This window comes from Aphanomyces astaci, assembly GCF_000520075.1.
Source record: "Aphanomyces astaci strain APO3 unplaced genomic scaffold supercont1.63, whole genome shotgun sequence".
Taxonomy (NCBI): Eukaryota; Oomycota; class Saprolegniomycetes; order Saprolegniales; family Verrucalvaceae; genus Aphanomyces; species Aphanomyces astaci.
In genome coordinates this window covers 303,113-319,773 of record NW_009798326.1, presented here as the reverse complement: position 1 = coordinate 319,773, position 16,661 = coordinate 303,113, and the positions used below count along the sequence as shown (strand labels likewise).

The window sequence follows — 16,661 nt, the reverse complement described above, 5'->3', positions numbered from 1 at the left end:
CTATTAATAGTACCTTAAGCAAATATTAAATATACTATACGTATACTAGTACTACGTAGTTATTCAAATGAGACTTCACCTTCATATTATGCAGCCTAATTATTTATAATACTATTAGATCTTGGTATTTTACAGTTAATACCAAGATCTAATAGTACTCAGTGTCAAAGTATTGGTACTTTGACTGTACAGTAATCCAGAAGGGGACGTTTTCTAAACAGGATAAGGTATCAAGAATACCAATTATTAATATTATTAATACTATTAATACTATTAATAATAGTATTAAGTTACTATTACTTTCACACTTTTCAAGGCAAATTACTGTGCTACAGAACGCAGTAGTGTAAATACTGTTAACTGAAGCCATATACTATTTCGATCTTATTGCTTCTATTGGCTAAAATATGTAGTTCTTTCAGCCATACAAATTCGTCCAACCTCAGCATATTTGACCTACTAAATTTATTAGAACTGTATAGATCATTCTTGCAAACACGACTGTAAACAACTGGAAGGAATATTGGATCGCTATGAATAGCTCCATGCTGAAAATGTGAATTGCCGGCACTTCCATAACCAATAACCACCAGTTAGTTAGCTAGTTTTCGTCCGTAAGGCTTTCGTACGCCCGTTGTCGCAGGCTGTACAGCCACCCATCCAATGCGGCGATGGGTCGAATGAAGCAGATAAATAGATTGAGCACCACAAGACCCAAGCATGCCACTGGCAACAGGCCCACGGAGAGGGACAGCCCGATCATGACCGCGGCAAACATTGCAATCGAGAACACCAAGTTCACAATGTTGAGCAGAACGAGCAACAGCGCATGACCGAAGCGACTGACGTAGCGTTGCACTGCGCTGCGTCGAGGGGGCTGCATGTACACGACCGACGCGTACACTGGTTGTGCGTACGGATGCTGAGCGGTGTTGTAGGCGGCTTGTTGCTGTTGGTAGGGCTGTTGAGGAGCATACTGCGCTTGGTTTTGGTGCTGGTCCACGTATGGTTGCTGGCTGGAGGGCTTGTCCGTGGTAGGAATCGGCTGGTATATCATCGTGGTGACGTCGACGCGGCTCGTTTATGAATGGCCGGTCGACCAGAGGATCACCGTACTTGGAAAGGTGAATGTATGTAGACAATGTTGGTCTGACATGCATTTCAGCGAACGAAACAGCCAATCAACGATGAAGTATATATCGCCGCTCAGAAAAGTACTACGTAGTACACTTGAAGTATTAATATTAATAGTATCACTCAAGCCTGTTATAGTTTCAATGTTGAAAATGATACCGAGGTTATATAAATACTGGTAAATAACCTGCGAAAGTACATGCTGCTACATACTACTATAATAGTACCAGATACTAGTACTATTAATGGGTACTAGTAGTATTAATAGTAGTACTATTAATACGGATTTTAAGGGACACCAAAGTTTTATGGAAGTACAGAATATTATAGCCAATAAGATTTGAATATGTGAATAGCATTTTGTGATTGGGTAAATAAAATGGCAAATTCGAAGTAGCAAGTGTCCCTTAAAATCCGTCGCCTGTACAGTAGTACGAAGTACATTTACTATAGTAGTACTACCCTTTTGAGAGTGTATGTCGCCAGTTACAACCTGTTGGATTCGATCGGTCGCCCAAACGGCGCGGCAGGATGGAAACCTCAACAACCATGGACATTACAAAGCTGTGGCGGCAGCCAGCTCAAGCTCAGCCAGCCCCACCATCGTGCAAAGTACTTGAAATCTTATCAATCTGTATCACTCAACCATTGTAAACAGGACAAAGACAGTCAGCCCCGACCACCCGCAAAAGTCCTTCGGCCGCAATCCGGCAATCCTTGCGTCGTCGCAAAGCCCAAGCGTAAACGCGTTGGATCTGCCAAACCCACTCGGTTTACATGGTACGCGACTCGTCCGTCATACGACTTAGTATACGTAACGACGACATGCTGGATGTAGGAACCTACTCGTCAAACACGACCAGCCCGTCGCCCCCGCGCTGCTAGAACGCGTGCGCGCGCTGACCAACCAATCAACCGCCCCCACCAACGGCATGGCTAGCACGCAGCAACTGCCTCGTTCAGCCAGAGTTAAAGAGGAGGACGAAGTACTGCCGGTGACCCCCGAAAGCTCCCACGACGACAAGAAGGCAGACGATATGCTGGTGAGATACCCCCGCCGCAAAGCCACCGTGTTCGCGTCTCGCCCTGTCACGACGCCGCTGGCGTCCGAGCTAGTTGACGACTGCAACATCGCCCCTGTAGTGGACCACGACACAAGGAGGAAACTCGTGACGTGGCTGCGCCAGTTTCCAGCTGAGCAGGGCGACTTTTTATCGCCCATCAACTACTTTGAGCTCAAGTATTCGCAAGCCCGAGGTACGTGGTCTACTAACTACGACGACAACGTAGTAGTAGTCTAATACTGTATCAAACAAAGATTGATATATTTTAGGTCTCACGTCGGCATGGCGAGACCCGCAAAAGGTGCGACTGGCCGTCGCGTTTGGGAGTTTACACGGACTTGCGACCACGGAGACACCGATTCCATCCATCTTTTTGCTGCAGTTGGTCGAGTATGTCTATATCAATACTAGGATTTGATCAATATTTATATATTTATCACATATTATATATTCAAGTATCGGGTGAATGAATAGGGAATTGGGCCACGGTCTATTTGAAAACTACACTGTGGTGCGGGACCAAGTCGCGGCCCTTGTTAACCCGTGCTTGCACTACTTTGAATCAGCCCCCGCGTATTTCGAGGTACTACAATAATCTCTTTGTAATTTATATATGTATATATCATATATATATATATCAATGATCTTTACTCACAGTCACACCTTGTATTCAAACCTTTATGAACATGTAAAACTTGTCTCTCTTGTTTTAAATTCGAAGGGTTGTACTACGGATGCATATGATAGGATAAAATTAGTCAACGTGCAAAATGGTTTCATTGGTCTATGTATATATATATATATATATTCATGTCTACTGTATATTGATATGTGAAATTTTTAACGTAGCGGTATGCAGCGAAATGCGAAGCACTGGCGGAGATGCAGATTCAGCTGCATAAACTAACTGAACAAACCAACTCGATCAAGCAGTCGAGTATGTCTACCCAAGTGCTGTCAAAGCTGCGGACAAGTGTGGCGTTTGTCAAGCACAATAAAATAGCTCCAAATGTGCACCACCATCGGCTTCATAGCGTCAAAGATATCTCGTCCAACGACGAGGTTTGGAACGCATTATTGGCTCAAATATATTAGCAAAAATATTTTGGCTGAAATATATATATATGTAGGACTTGGTGAACGAGCTACAAATCAAAGACTTTATGGATTATATGGCCCCAGATGACATCGCGCACATGTTATTGCGGGTATTGGACGACAAAACCATGATCTCGACGTTGACATCTCTTGTGGACGCGATGAACGAAGGTAAAAACAACTATTACTCCTCTTTTTACTTCAATATAGTTCGTTTTCTATATATATATTTCAGGAATAATATATATATATACCGATATAATATCGTTGTTTGACTAGATCAACGCATGGAATTTTACGCGTCGTACCAACGGTGCATGTCGGCCGACGAGTTGTACTTGTTTATTGTACGCACATTGTATATATATATATTCCTCCTCCTCCATCTCGTCCTAATAATACAATAATAAAATTTATATATGAATCTTATACCAATATATATATTTATTTATAAATAGAGCCGCGAAATGTCGGAAAAGAAGTTTGTGTCCCACCAGTCAAGCAACAACGCCCGACTCTCTAGAGCGAAAAGCGTGATGCACCCCACCGACGGCTTTGTGGATAAATTACGGCGACTTTTAGCCATCGATCACATTCCCCCGCCTCCCCAAAAGGATCTCGTGTAAGGTCGTTTCCAGGGGTCGTACTTTGGTAGTACTTGATTGAACGTATCTAGTTTTACCCCCGACGAAGAGCATGTGCTCGTGACCGTGGCGGCTCTGATGGAGCACTGTCAGGACATCCGCAATGAACTGTCCAGTTGCTCGCTCCAAGACGTGATTCCCATCCATTCGTCTGTACGAAATGTGTTGGAAAAGCTGCTCCAATATGGAGATACGTCGAAGGAGTCCATGGTTAGTGGAGGCAGCCAACTACAACTCAACAGCCAACCTAATGACAATGTCGACAACAATAAGCCCAGCCCCCAAGACCCCGAGGTACTTCCTTTCGATTCCATTTCGAGGTGGCTAGCTAGTGTAGCCAAAGGTAGACAGCGCGCTAGCTAGCTAGGTCGTTAGCTCCATGGCATCTAGTGTAGCTCAATGTAGACAGCGAGTTAGCTTGCTAACTCGCCGCTGCATAGCTGCCTACTCATCTAGTATAACCCAATCTACAAGGTAGCTAGTTAGCTGCATACTCATCTAGTATCGCCCAATGTACGCGGCTAGCTAGGTAGGTAGGTACTGTAGCTCATAACTGCCTCCTTATCTCATATAGCCCACTGCACTCTCTCTCTACAATCCGTTCAATTTACACGTTGAGCAATCTAACTAGGTAGCAATCTAGGTAGCTAAATTAATTGGTAGCACTCGATGGCCTTATTTGAGTCCAACGAAAACATATATACTGACTTTCCCTTGTCCAGAACGACGACGACTTAGACGACGACGAAGAAGACGAGTTTGACGTGTCTGGTCGAGCCAAGAAGAAGTCGAGCGTTCGCCGCAAACTTCGTAAGCGCAAGGGGGCGATTTCCCCCGTCAGAGCCAAGGCGGCGCGCGTGATGCCTCTGGCGGACGTGTGCTCGGCCATCTCGTCTCTACTGTGCGAAAAGCTATGGCAGGAGGCCAACGATCGGTCCAAACTGACGCTGCGGCCGTTTATGAGGCAGTATTTTATCCGCGTTTATGGGCTCAAGTCGCTCGCGATGGCGCATATCAGTAGCTTCAAGCACTCGCTTGCGATTAACCAGCATGAGAACAGACGGGCGTCGCTCTTTTACTGGTTCCTCGGCTGCGATGAAAGCCGCAAGTTTAGCGCAGACTACGCGTTCGAGTTCTTCAAGTCGGTTGTCAAGCATGTGCTCGTGGTGCACAATAAGGCGCCAGTCAAGCCATTTCTCGTACAAACGACCCCCGATGTCATGACGTCGTTGGAAAGCATCCAGTATGCGTGGACGGATCTGCTCGGAGATGGATGTGTCCTCGATGATGTACCTGACAACAACCTCAACTCGTCCACCAAGAAACGACTGGTCACCCTCGCCAAAGCCATCGAAGTCACCAAGTTGAGCTTCTACGATGGGTAAATATATATATATTGTGTGGTGGTGGTGGGAAGCTGGGTGGAAAGAAAGGTGATGCTATGAATGAAAGGCGCGCGTTGAGACAGGCTCTTATGTATATATGTATGTATTAGTTGAGCTTCGACGGCGGATATATATATATATACTTGCCTTACATGGTGATTTTGGTTGTTTTAAAAGGAAGACAATTTTATGGATGGAAGGCGTCAGATATATAAATGTATATGTTATTTGCATTGTTGTACATTTGAGTACTATTATTCTACTAGGACATGGCGTTGCTTGTTGATAGTGTGTTATTCGAATATATATTGGACTTGGCATATTTCGATAGGATTCAACAAGTATTATATATATATATATATATATGATGGGCGATCGTAGAAACGACCGCGAAGCCACAGTGTCTTTGTTTTTGGACGACCTCAAAGACCGAGTAAACCCCATCGGGATGGAGGACTTTTTAAGTGGAATTATGGACTGCTGGCTCAAGTTATTCGAGTTTACTGTCCAATTAATCCGCGTGAAATTCAAAGAAGCCGACAAGAACGGCGACGGCACCATGGACTTCGAAGAGTTCATAGCGTTCATGCAAGCGTCCAACGTGCTCGGGTTCTCCGAGGTATACATTTATCAGTCAAATATCATTCAAATTCGTCAATTTTTCACTCAAATTCGTCAATTTTTCATTCAAAGTCGTCAATGTTTCGTTGATATTCGTCGAATTTTAGTCCAATTCGTATGACTATAATTCAAATTTCTCATTTAAAGTCGTCCATTTTTCATTCAAATTCGTCTAATTTAGTCCAATTTGGTGCTATAATTTCATAGGAAAACAACGCCCAACTCACCACGAATGGTACCAAACTTCAACGCCCCACGGCATCCATATTTCGCAAACCGGCTGGGAGTAGCAGTAGTAGTAATTCTACTAGTACTAGTACTAGTACTAGTGGGGCGACGACCAGCCCGACCAAGAAGGCGACGCTAGCCCCCGATGCCGAGGTCGGTTACCATCATCCTCTAAACATATGACTCTAAAAATCCTAAGATGTCCCAAAAATAATATTATTTTTCTAATTTTCACAACTTAGACCAAAAAGCGAGAGCTGGCGCGCACCGAAGCCCGCATGCGACGGGAAGCCATCGCGATATACGATTCGCTTACCAACGATGACAATATCATCGACGAGAACGCGTTCATAGAGTATTTGCTCACCCAAGTGCAGTGGCTGAGCAACGAGGAAGACGCGACCGTCGTGGCTGCAGTCGTTGCTCCCAGTCCCAGTGACGCCAGCCCCATTTCTCCTGTGGACCACAACCCGTCTAGTATTACTAGTCCTACCACCAACTACTACTCGCCTACTACTAGTGCAAGCGCCGACGACGTCTCCGGCGGACGTACCCAAGACATCCCATTGGGTATAGTCGACGCAACTCCACCTTGTGCTGCCACGTCAGTTGCCCTGCCAGATGACTGGCCAGTTCAAGTCGCAGAAGCTACAGCTACGACGACCTCGACCCCAATGGATATACTGCCTTTGGATGGAAATAGAGTAGTTAGTGGTAGTTCTGTGGTGGTGTAATCAAAATATTACTCTATTGGATACTCGTACTTCAGTACTGTAGCACAATTGTACTCATACTAGTACAATTGTGATGAGTTCTATTGTATTGTATTTAAAATAATATAAAAATAATATATACTAGTATAACGTTATGTATATTAATTTTGGTGGGCTATTAGTAAGTATTATTATTTGCAACGTTCACCGGTAGCTTATGACGACGTTTGAGTTTCAAATGATTGCTTCAAGTCATGAAAGGGTGTTTATTGAACTACGGTAGGTAGTTAGCAATATTTGCTCGTTATATATCGCAGATAACGACTACGTGCAGTAGTATTACTATGTTTCATTATTGACAGCTTGGCACAACACTTCGTCCTGTGGCCTAGGTGGGAAGTCGTCGTTGTCGTTGAGCTACCCTAGAGTCAGCCAAGTCGACTTGCACTGTAACGTTATCGCAACCACCACGTCAATACAACACGCTGCATTGTAGCCACCGACTTCAGAAGCCGTATATCATGGAAGCTAGCCAGAAGAGTGTAGCCGAGAGGGGGGCTAACCAGAAGAGTGTAGCGAAAGGGGGGCTAGCCAGAAGGGTGTACAGTAGCCGAACGGGAGGCTAGCCCGAAGTGCCCTCCGTCAAGGAAGAAGTCAGGTGTCGTCGAGGCAGTTCATCCACAGAGCCAACTCGATTACGCTCTACATATTGCTGCCGCCGGCTTGAAGGGCGGGACCTCTACGACTCTTACCTGGCTACCCTCCATTTGAGGTACAGCCGTCGTTTGAGCTGCCAGTGCAGCACGTTGGAAGTTCCCGAATGGCACGAGTCTGGTTGGCGGTGAACCGGCACCAGGACACCGTAACAACTGTTGCCGCGGCAGATTGGACGACAGTGGACTTTGTTGTGTAGCAATGGATGTGGGACTTGGCTGGTATTGTGTGTACTACATGTATCATATCTAACAATAAAAAAGTACTACGTAGTACTGCACAAGAATGAATATTATTACTCTGGCGACATCCCCATAAAAAATTTGCTGTAAACCCTGTCGGATATTTCCGGGGTTCTCTGTAGATGGCTTACGTCGTGATGACGAATGTAAATGCGATACAGAATCCTCAGTTTATTGTCAAAGACATCAGCTTGCTAAGTGACGATAAATTTGGCCACGACTACCGCAGCTTACAGCGCTAGCATTATTGGTAACTGCCATATAAAGTGGCTCGGACGTTAACTTTACGTGTTGGATCAAGATTTATTTATTTTCAATAATATTATTATCCTCATGGTTGATCTGGGGATTAGTGATACTGACTTGAAGGTAGTTTCTATTTATTTTAAATAGAACTACTGGTGGTATAATTGAGACTTATTGCCCAATTTGGCTCGAAGTTTTAGACAAACTGTCAACCACGTTTTTCTGCCAATCACACAACGTCCAGCGCATACATTCACTCCAAAAATGACTGTCAAAGGGGCGGCAACTTCACACGAAAATTGACTAGCTGATGTACAGCAACCAGCCATCGGCCCCGCCGTTGCATTACCAGAGTGAGAGTTCCCGGATCAACCAACCAGGAGCTCCATCTCTCTCGTATGCTGCCTACGGTGCACCTCCAGCTCCGTCGTACTCGCAGCAGCCGTCCTCGTATGCGTGGCACCAGCCGCCGCCGCCACCCCGGGCTTCCAAATCCGACGACAACTTGATCTGGTACGCCATCACGAGTCCGCTGCAGCCGCACACGTACTTGCTGATCCTCTACTTTGCGTTCAACCTTGTGTTTGCCACGATCGCGTTCGTGTCCGTGATCGTTCTAAGCTCCGTCGGCGTCGGCCTTGTCCCAGTGTGTTGCCTTGGTCTCGTGGTGCTCCAAGGACTGCTGTATGTCGTGCACTTGTTAGCGCACATCGACGCCCGTCTATACAACTGCACCGCGCAAGCCCACGAGCGTATCGTCGTGAGCTTCGACGTGCCGCGCGAAGGTCTGTACCACCTCAGCGGCCATCGCATCTCGCCCGATCTGTCCAACTTCTCTAAGGAAAGCCTCTGCGCCGTCTTCTACTTCCTCTTTATCAAGTTTCCCCTCTCGCTCCTCTCGGCTATCTTGGCGTCGATTCCGCTCACGATTGCCGTGAGCCTGCTCTCGTACCCGCTATACATGGACGACCTCTTAGGCCACCGCGGTATCTTTGCGCACATTCCCCCACCCAACGAGATCATCCTTCTTAACCAACCCATCGATCAGTGGCGGCCGTCGCAAGTCGTCGTGGCCGGAGCTGTGACACTGTACGTTGCCATCGGGCTCCTCCACGCGCTGGCCTCGCTGGCCCGATGGGCAACCAAGTTCTTTACCTGTGAGTTCTTTGCTACGTCAGGTGTCGTGCGCTTGTATTCGACTTTGCCATCTTATGTCGCTGCCCCCACCCAAAGTGTTTCGAGCCAGTGGCCAAATTAACTGATGGATGTGTTGAAATAGACAGGGGAAAAATACAACAACGCTAATGGATCCTTTGGAAATAGTATCGACTTGTTAATTGATGGTTGGAGGGACAGCTAAACAAGCTACTGTACAGGTTATGTAAGCTCTACTTATTACTTCGAGGTATACAGTATGGCCTTGTCCAAGTTTTGCATACAACTCACAAACAATTAAGGTACAGGTGGCCTACTTACATAGTTACAGTCACTTCTTGAAAGGGACCTCGTTTTAGGAATGCAGCTTACTCACCACCGAGGGCCAGGATTTGAATTCTGACAGTTGCTGCGTAACTTAACGTTATACAGTAGCTGAAAGGTTGGGGTATGCATGCTACATTGCGACAACATACAGTTTCGGGGTTTCGGGGTTACGGATTACGTAGTACTAGTATTTAATCGGCTTTGAATAGAGTCCATCTTGGGGTTCATTACTCTTTACTACTATTACTCTGATTCCATTCCACAGAGATCAGGTGCAAAATACGTCGGGCAATTTATAATGCATATTTTAAGCTTAAAATAGGTAGGCATGTTTGCTTATGTTTTGGCAATTTCATTTGCTAGAGTTTTGATTGGCTGATTGTGAATTCAAGCAATTCCATTATGGCGAATTTGGGTTTGAACGCCGAGGAGGGTACATACAGAAAATCAGCGAGAACTTCCTTCACATGCACATCGTCCCTGGAAGTATCCGGTTACAAATACACTACTGTATTAGTACATGTATCGGGTACAGTATCTTGAACATGCATTCCGACGAGAATGTTTGTTTCTGAGTTGCCGAAAGTGTGTGTGGTGACACGCATTCTGGATGGGTGTACTACCAGGTTTTGCTATGCCATTGTCAAATTTTGCACTCTGGTCAACCCCATGTCAAGCAACCAACCATCTGCACCGCCGCCGTCGTCGTCTCAGCCGCCGCGCCACGTACCAATGTACAACTACCCGACGGAGAAGACGCCAGTAGCTGTGCAAGTTGTGCCTCCCAGTTATGCGCAGCAGCAACAACAGCAACAGCCCCAACCACAGCCGTATTACAGCTACCAACACCCGAGGAGTGACGGGGCCCCTTCGACTTGTACCATCACGCACCATCACGCCCCAAAGACCAACGGGTTCTGGTATGCCCTCACGAGTCCGCTGCGTCCATTGACGTATCAGCTGATTCTGTTTCACTTGGTGAACTTTGTGTTTGCCGAGATCGCATTCGTGGTGGTCGTGGTGGTGGGCAGCATTGGCATCGCGACGATTCCTCTATTTTGCCTTGGACTGGTCGTGCTCCAAGTGCTGCTGTACGCCGTGCATTTCTTTGCCAACGTCGACGCCCACCTATACAACTGTATCGCCCCCATCCATGAGCAACTCGTCGTTCAATTCCAAGTCCCCCGTCGAGGGCTGTACCAGGTCAGCGGTTACCGCATCTCCCCCGACCTTTCTCGCTTCTCCAAGGAAGCGTTCGCCGCGATCTTTTACTTTGTCTTTGTCAAGTTTCCACTGGCCGTGGTCTTTAGCTCGTCCGTGCTGGCTCTCTTGGCGTGTTCGGTGGCTCTAACGTTGTACCCGTCCGTATTGGAACCTATCATTCGCCGTCACAATAACCACGACGAGAACCGTTCGATTCGCATTTTTCGACTACATGTCAACATGGAAGACTTCGAGCCGACTCAAATCGTGCTGGTGGGAGTGGCGCTGCTGTACGTTACTATCGGCTTGTTGCACTTGTTTGGCAGAGTGCACCGCGCCACGACCAAGTTCTTTACGTGCGAGTTCTTTGCTACATCGGGCTTTGTCATCCAGGGATCGCATACGCAGCAGTCCCAGTTCCCTGCTTCGGCGCCGCAGTACTCCGCAGTTCCACTTGGCCCCCAACCGACCACCATGTACGCCCCCCAAGTGTATGGCGACTACTACGCCCCCCAAGCCCCCCCTCTATACGACCAACGCCGCCGCAATGCCTTTGAACGCTTTGCCTCTAAATTTGGCTCGGCCATCGTGCTGGTACTCTTGTCAGTACTGAGCTTGGTGTTTTCCGTGGGAATGTTTGTGGTCGTGGTGGTGGGACTGGCCTTGACGGTGGGCTTGCTGCCGGCGGCGTGTATCGGCTTGTTCGTGCTGCAGGTGCTCATCTGGGTCGTTAAGCCCTTGGCCAACGCGGATAAGTGGTTGCATGACCAGCGTCAACGAGTGTACATCGACCTCCTTCGCGATGATTAAGCCCTTAAGATTAAGCCCTTAACAACATGAAAACCTTAACGTTATCGTTCCGACAGCAGTGAATACGTATAGCTTTCGTTAGCTAATCGGTGGTGCTAGTTGTCAGAGCATTCTAAGAGGTCATATCAATGGGAACATGATGACGTGATATACGATTGCATATACTATGCTCATGTACTACTATTAATAGTACTATTATTAGTACACCTTTTTTCTATTGACTTGGGACATTTTTCAACGTTCTTGGCTTGGCGCTCATTCGAAAGGGCGATGTGTCCATTCATTTGGCCTTGTGGCCAATAGAATTGACACTTAGTGCCGCAGCACCCTTTGAAATGTACCATGCTACCAATGGAAAAGGCTCCACTACCCAACAATGTGCCAAGTAGCATTTCAAATCTGCCGTGCTTGAAGTGGAGTTGGATCAAATATTCTAGAAGGTTGCACTTGGGCGATCTTCGCGCCCATTTTTTTCACTTTTCAAAATCGCATTCCGTGCAACAATGGAGAACGCTGCACCACAGACACCAGTACGACGTCGTCGCTCACGATATACAAACCATGTTCATAGCCACGCAAGAAATACAAGCGTATTCCCTCGTCTGGAGTACTTCTACGGTCGTGCGGACCGAATGGAAGACATGGAAGTAGGCATGTAGCTGTTTGCTGCAAGGTTCGATGATTTTATCTGCCTTTTTCATGCCGTCGCGTATTTGATAATATAATATTATATTCGATCCAAAGGGATTGAAGTCGTCCACGCCCTGACCAACTTTTCGGCATCCGAGATCAACACGTTGTGGACCAATATCAAGACGTTCGTGACGAAGAACTGGAACGTCGGGAGTGGACGCAAGTGTCCGGTGACCGGGAAGGACATGCTGTTTATGACTCTGGTGACTCTCAAGCACGCGGGTACATGGGACATTCTCTCCGCCAGCTTCGACGAGAGTGCCGCCACGTTCAGCAGCCGCATCCACAACTTCGTTCGCGTCCTTCACCCGTACTTGGTCCGCAAGTACATCGATGAGCAAGGCATGAAGTGGACGATGCAGCAACTTGCTGTCGCTGGCCTCCAGTTCACAACCCACAAGTCGGCGCTGTATGCAGTTGATGTGACGTTCCAGCAGACCACTGTCCCGGCGGTGGAATTCGGCGAAAAGAAGACGTACTTCTCCAAGAAGCACGGGCTCTATGGGCACAAGGTTGAGGTGTCTGTTGCACCCAATGGCTTGGCGATCAATATCACGGATTGCGCTGTGGGCAGTACATCGGACATCGAAATGTTCAAGGCTAACCTGGGCTTTCACTCGGCGCAACTGGAGAAGCAACCCAACGATACCAATATCAGCGACACCGAGACGCTCCGCGACAAGTTTCCGAACCAGTGGGAAGTCCTTGCGGTCAAGGGATATCAAGGCATCCAAGAGTACGTCCGTGGTTTCACGCCAGTCAAGCGTCCCCCGCACGGTCAACTGACGATGGAGCAGGAGCGGGCGAATGCAAAGCTGTCGTCGGACCGCGTGATTGTGGAGAACTTCTTTGGACGGCTCAAGACGCTGTGAGGTCTGGTGTCGGACAAGTACACATGGAAGCGGGATGAGTACAAGATGTACTTGCAGACTTGCGTGGCCCTCACGAACATCCACGTTCGGTTCAATCCATTGCGGAACGTGGACGGTGAGGGCTACAATCAGTACAAGAACCGGCTGCTCTCCATTGGAAGCAAGATGAAGTCCAAGAACGCTTCGTCCAAGGCGAAGTATCGTGAGTAGGGCCCGGATTCAGGCTGTGTTGCGTCATGCAAGCACTGGCTACACCAGTGACGACTACGACGTTGGTTACGAAGAGGGAGACGATATCTTTGATTAACTTCAACTCAGCATGCATTTTTCATCAAATAATTGTTTGTGTATAAAAAATTGATTTTGGGAAAAACTTTGGCACACCCCGGGACTCGAACCCGGGGCCCCCATCCACCACCGCCTAATCGTCAAACCGATATTCTACGCACCAAAGGCTTGGCTTCTACCTTCGTCCATCGATATGGTCATTTGTACCTCCACAACTTAATTGTATTAATCCAATGGAGTTTGTTCTTTAGAAGGATACTGACTACCTTCACGATTTACTCGATCCTTTCAAGAAGTGCAGGAGGACAACAAGAGAGTGAGTCACATGTAAAGATAATGCGTACGTACTGCATGTGATCAATCTCTCGAGTTTGACCCATTCATTGGTCAAGAGGTCTAATGGGAACATGATAACGTGATATACGATTGCATGTACTATGCTCATGTACTACTAGTACTATTATTAGTACTAGTATCAATACGTAGTACTTCGAAGTACGTTCTATTAATAGTACTGGTACTACTATTAATAGTATAGTTTGGGGTATATCCTCACAGCATATACATATGTACGCCATGTCCATATGACTGTGCAGTCAATACTACGGAAGTCTCCACCCAACCAGAGGCAATACATCAGGGGATGACTGTATCCTTGGTGTGCAATATCCTGTCATCTCCGTTTCCCAAATATAGTTTTCCTTATCCCTGTTCTCGCACTACTTATAGTTCATTGAGGACGGATCGGGCATGGTGGGGTTCGACGGGGTGGTTGGTTCTATGTAGCATCGACACTCTTAACGGTTCACTTGTGTAAAAGCCAGCGTGGTGCTAAGCGCGTCCTCATCGGGGACTGTTCGGGCTTGTCAGGGCCTAATATTGCGGAAGTACTGTTTGTTTGTTTGTTTGTGTGTTGGTGTAGTATAGTTTACACAGACAAAACTATGTAAGAGGAGTGACGAGTCTAATCCTGGGTGGTGTTGAAGGTCAAGGTCCAGGTAGTCGTAAAAGGTAGCTGTGTCGCTCGGGGGGAGGGGGCGTCGGGTTGCGTGGGTACTGTAGTCGGGGCAGTCATCCGGACCAGTTTGGAAAGGAAGTAGGCGGCCTGGTTGAATTCGCGCGGGCGGTGGGTAAACACGCAGTGGAGTTATGCAGCAAGGGCTCGTGCCTGAATGTATGGGTCGGCAAGCGCGGGGTGCAGGACACGATGTACACCACACCTGTGGTTCATTAGGAGGATGCTTTCCCCATAGACTTGGACATGAGTGAGGCGCATTGCAGCTGCCAGTGTGAGGGCTCGTACGAGGCCGTCGTATTTCGTGATGTTGTTGGTCGTGGCGGTGGAGAGATAATGGGCATCATTTTCGCTGAGGAGTGGTGCGTGGAGGGGGATCCGGTGTAATATGGCGGAAGTACTGTCCGGTGGTAGTTGGAGCTGCTTCAGTCGTGTCTGGGGCTAACGTTTTGTAGAAGTGAAGGTCGGTCCTTCAATCATTGAGGGACGACTAGGACTTGGTTGATGTTGTGGTACAGGTGTAGTTGGCCCAAGGAATCGACGCCAGCACCAACTTGAGGGTTGGGGTTCAGTCTGTCTGTTGTGTCTCGACCCAAGTGTTCTGTAGCGCGCAGAGCAATTGGGTCCCGCGTTAGTTTGACCCATTGCAAACACACACACTCTGTGTGTGTGGCGTGTCAAAGGTTCTGATACCTTAGTGGAGGTACTGAGTACTCTAGTGAATGGTAGTCAGTAGGTGCCTCGTGGCGAGTTTAACCTCACTAATGTTAGTGTATATATTTGCAGCATTGACGAAGGACCCGAAAGCCAAGAAGAAGCGGGAGACAAAACAAAGATATCTTTAGTTCATTGTTGAGCTATTCACTGGAGATGGTACGAGAACATTCCTCCGACGAGGAAACGCCGACGAACACCGAATAACGATTGCGGTCGCGTGACCGAATCGATGAGCCGCGAGGACGCGCCGCTCGGCGCACCGTTGAGAACCCGTTCAGATCTCCCCGACGACGACAGCCACCTGCTGTCGACGAGTGGCAACCGCCACGTGGTGGGTTTTACACCCCTGCCACAACCCGAGGAACACCAGCTGTCGCAGCGTTTGTCTCAGCTGCTGATCCACCAACGACTGAAGCAGATGGCGCTTCAGTGCCGTTGCCAGCCGATAACGACCCGTCAGACGTCCGTGACGATACGGACATGGGTAGCGATGGCGGTTACGGCCGTACGGCGCCGCAAGTTTGGAACGCGCCGGCGCTCCCGCAGCCGCCGACATTTTGGGGCTCGACCAAGGCCGAAAGACGCGCTTTTATGCGCGAGTAATAGAAGTATCCGGGGGGTGAACGTTCGGGGTGACCAAGTTTCTGCCTGACAACAGATGTCTTAACAATGATAATCCAAAACTCAATAGACCTGACGACAGACGTCAGCTTACTATTCGTCGGTCAATGAACCTCACCTTAGTACTAACGTTGGCGCGTCCTTGCACAAAATCGATGGAACGGCGACCACATCGTGTGCCAATGCGGTGCCCCTGAGCACACATCTAAGTGCAGGACCTACGTGCAGCAAAGAAAGCGCGCGGCAGCAAGAGCACAGACCTCGGTACGCTGTCGCTACCGTCTCCAGACAATACTAGTTTGATCTGTATGTCGGTTTCAGCCACACATACGCTGGAACGCGAGCTCCAACATCGCATCGTCCAGGGGGGGGGCAGTCGACGCAAAGGGTCAAGTAGACCACGCGATATCAAGTGATCAGCCCGGTGGGGGTTACAATTCTATTGAAGGAAGCCGAACCATTTCGATGAACGATGAGGTATTTCTTTCTGTATATTTTATCTTTATCCTATATACATTTATATATATTATATTTATCCGCAGGTGACAGTCTTCTTTCGGGTCAGGTCGTGGCGAGTGGACCCACCATAGGTAAACCAATTCGTAGCTTGGTATTTTGTCACCCGCTTCTTCTTAGGTTTCGACCACAGGCAGCAAATATACACACTGACATTAGTGATTAAACTCGCCACGAGGCGCCTACTGACTACCATTCACTAAAGTACTCAGTACCTCCACTAAGGTATCGGAACCTCTGACACGCCACACACACAGAGTGTGTGTGTTTGCAATTGGTCAAACTAACGCGCGACCCAAGTGCTCTGCACGCTGCAGAACACTTCCCCTCCTAAGGAAAGTCCAGTGGCGGCCAC

At 47.9% G+C, this 16,661-nt stretch overlaps 6 protein-coding genes across 7 annotated transcripts; 5 read left to right on the top strand and 1 right to left on the bottom strand.

The window, feature by feature from the left end:
- Positions 1-216: 216 nt before the first annotated feature.
- On the bottom strand, positions 217-1,077 carry H257_14866 (hypothetical protein). The gene has a single exon (XM_009842771.1). It carries the CDS (start codon positions 1,055-1,057, stop codon positions 602-604), a length of 456 nt encoding a protein of 151 aa, XP_009841073.1. The 5' UTR covers positions 1,058-1,077; the 3' UTR covers positions 217-601.
- Positions 1,078-1,629: 552 nt separating this feature from the next.
- Positions 1,630-6,935, top strand: H257_14865. 2 transcript variants are annotated; one of them, XM_009842769.1, is made up of 14 exons: positions 1,630-1,746; positions 1,793-1,914; positions 1,973-2,391; positions 2,468-2,588; positions 2,673-2,781; positions 3,048-3,260; positions 3,329-3,467; positions 3,576-3,643; positions 3,755-3,918; positions 3,973-4,234; positions 4,663-5,321; positions 5,707-5,944; positions 6,154-6,327; positions 6,417-6,935. In XM_009842769.1, exons 1-14 carry the CDS (start codon positions 1,666-1,668, stop codon positions 6,906-6,908), a joined length of 3,261 nt encoding a protein of 1,086 aa, XP_009841071.1. In that variant the 5' UTR covers positions 1,630-1,665; the 3' UTR covers positions 6,909-6,935. The 2 variants fall into 2 exon arrangements, with proteins under 2 accessions (XP_009841071.1, XP_009841072.1); XM_009842770.1 differs by lacking the exon at positions 5,707-5,944.
- Positions 6,936-8,375: 1,440 nt separating this feature from the next.
- Positions 8,376-9,475, top strand: H257_14864 (hypothetical protein). Its single transcript, XM_009842768.1, has one exon. The coding sequence runs from the start codon at positions 8,400-8,402 to the stop codon at positions 9,345-9,347; it is 948 nt and encodes a 315-aa protein (XP_009841070.1). The 5' UTR covers positions 8,376-8,399; the 3' UTR covers positions 9,348-9,475.
- A 737-nt stretch (positions 9,476-10,212) lies between these two features.
- H257_14863 (hypothetical protein) lies at positions 10,213-11,738 on the top strand. Its single transcript, XM_009842767.1, has one exon. The coding sequence runs from the start codon at positions 10,241-10,243 to the stop codon at positions 11,582-11,584; it is 1,344 nt and encodes a 447-aa protein (XP_009841069.1). The 5' UTR covers positions 10,213-10,240; the 3' UTR covers positions 11,585-11,738.
- Positions 11,739-12,283: 545 nt separating this feature from the next.
- Positions 12,284-13,149, top strand: H257_14862 (hypothetical protein; the record flags this gene model as incomplete). Its single annotated transcript, XM_009842766.1, has 2 exons — positions 12,284-12,293; positions 12,329-13,149. 2 exons carry the CDS (start codon positions 12,284-12,286, stop codon positions 13,147-13,149), a joined length of 831 nt encoding a protein of 276 aa, XP_009841068.1.
- Positions 13,150-13,194: 45 nt separating this feature from the next.
- H257_14861 (hypothetical protein) lies at positions 13,195-13,456 on the top strand (the record flags this gene model as incomplete). The annotated part of the gene is made up of 2 exons (XM_009842765.1): positions 13,195-13,346; positions 13,393-13,456. 2 exons carry the CDS (start codon positions 13,195-13,197, stop codon positions 13,454-13,456), a joined length of 216 nt encoding a protein of 71 aa, XP_009841067.1.
- Between the last annotated feature and the right edge of the window lie 3,205 nt (positions 13,457-16,661).

Bases quoted from the DNA above. Each gene is read 5' to 3' on its own strand.
- H257_14865 (XM_009842769.1), top strand. From the start codon at position 1,666: ATGGAAACCTCAACAACCATGGACATTACAAAGCTGTGGCGGCAGCCA. The intron at 1,747-1,792 runs GTACTTGAAATC...CATTGTAAACAG, and splicing joins CAGCCCCACCATCGTGCAAA to GACAAAGACAGTCAGCCCCG. The intron at 3,919-3,972 runs GTAAGGTCGTTT...GAACGTATCTAG, and splicing joins CCTCCCCAAAAGGATCTCGT to TTTTACCCCCGACGAAGAGC.
- H257_14863 (XM_009842767.1), top strand. From the start codon at position 10,241: ATGTCAAGCAACCAACCATCTGCACCGCCGCCGTCGTCGTCTCAGCCG.
- H257_14866 (XM_009842771.1), bottom strand. From the start codon at position 1,057: ATGATATACCAGCCGATTCCTACCACGGACAAGCCCTCCAGCCAGCAA.
- H257_14864 (XM_009842768.1), top strand. From the start codon at position 8,400: ATGTACAGCAACCAGCCATCGGCCCCGCCGTTGCATTACCAGAGTGAG.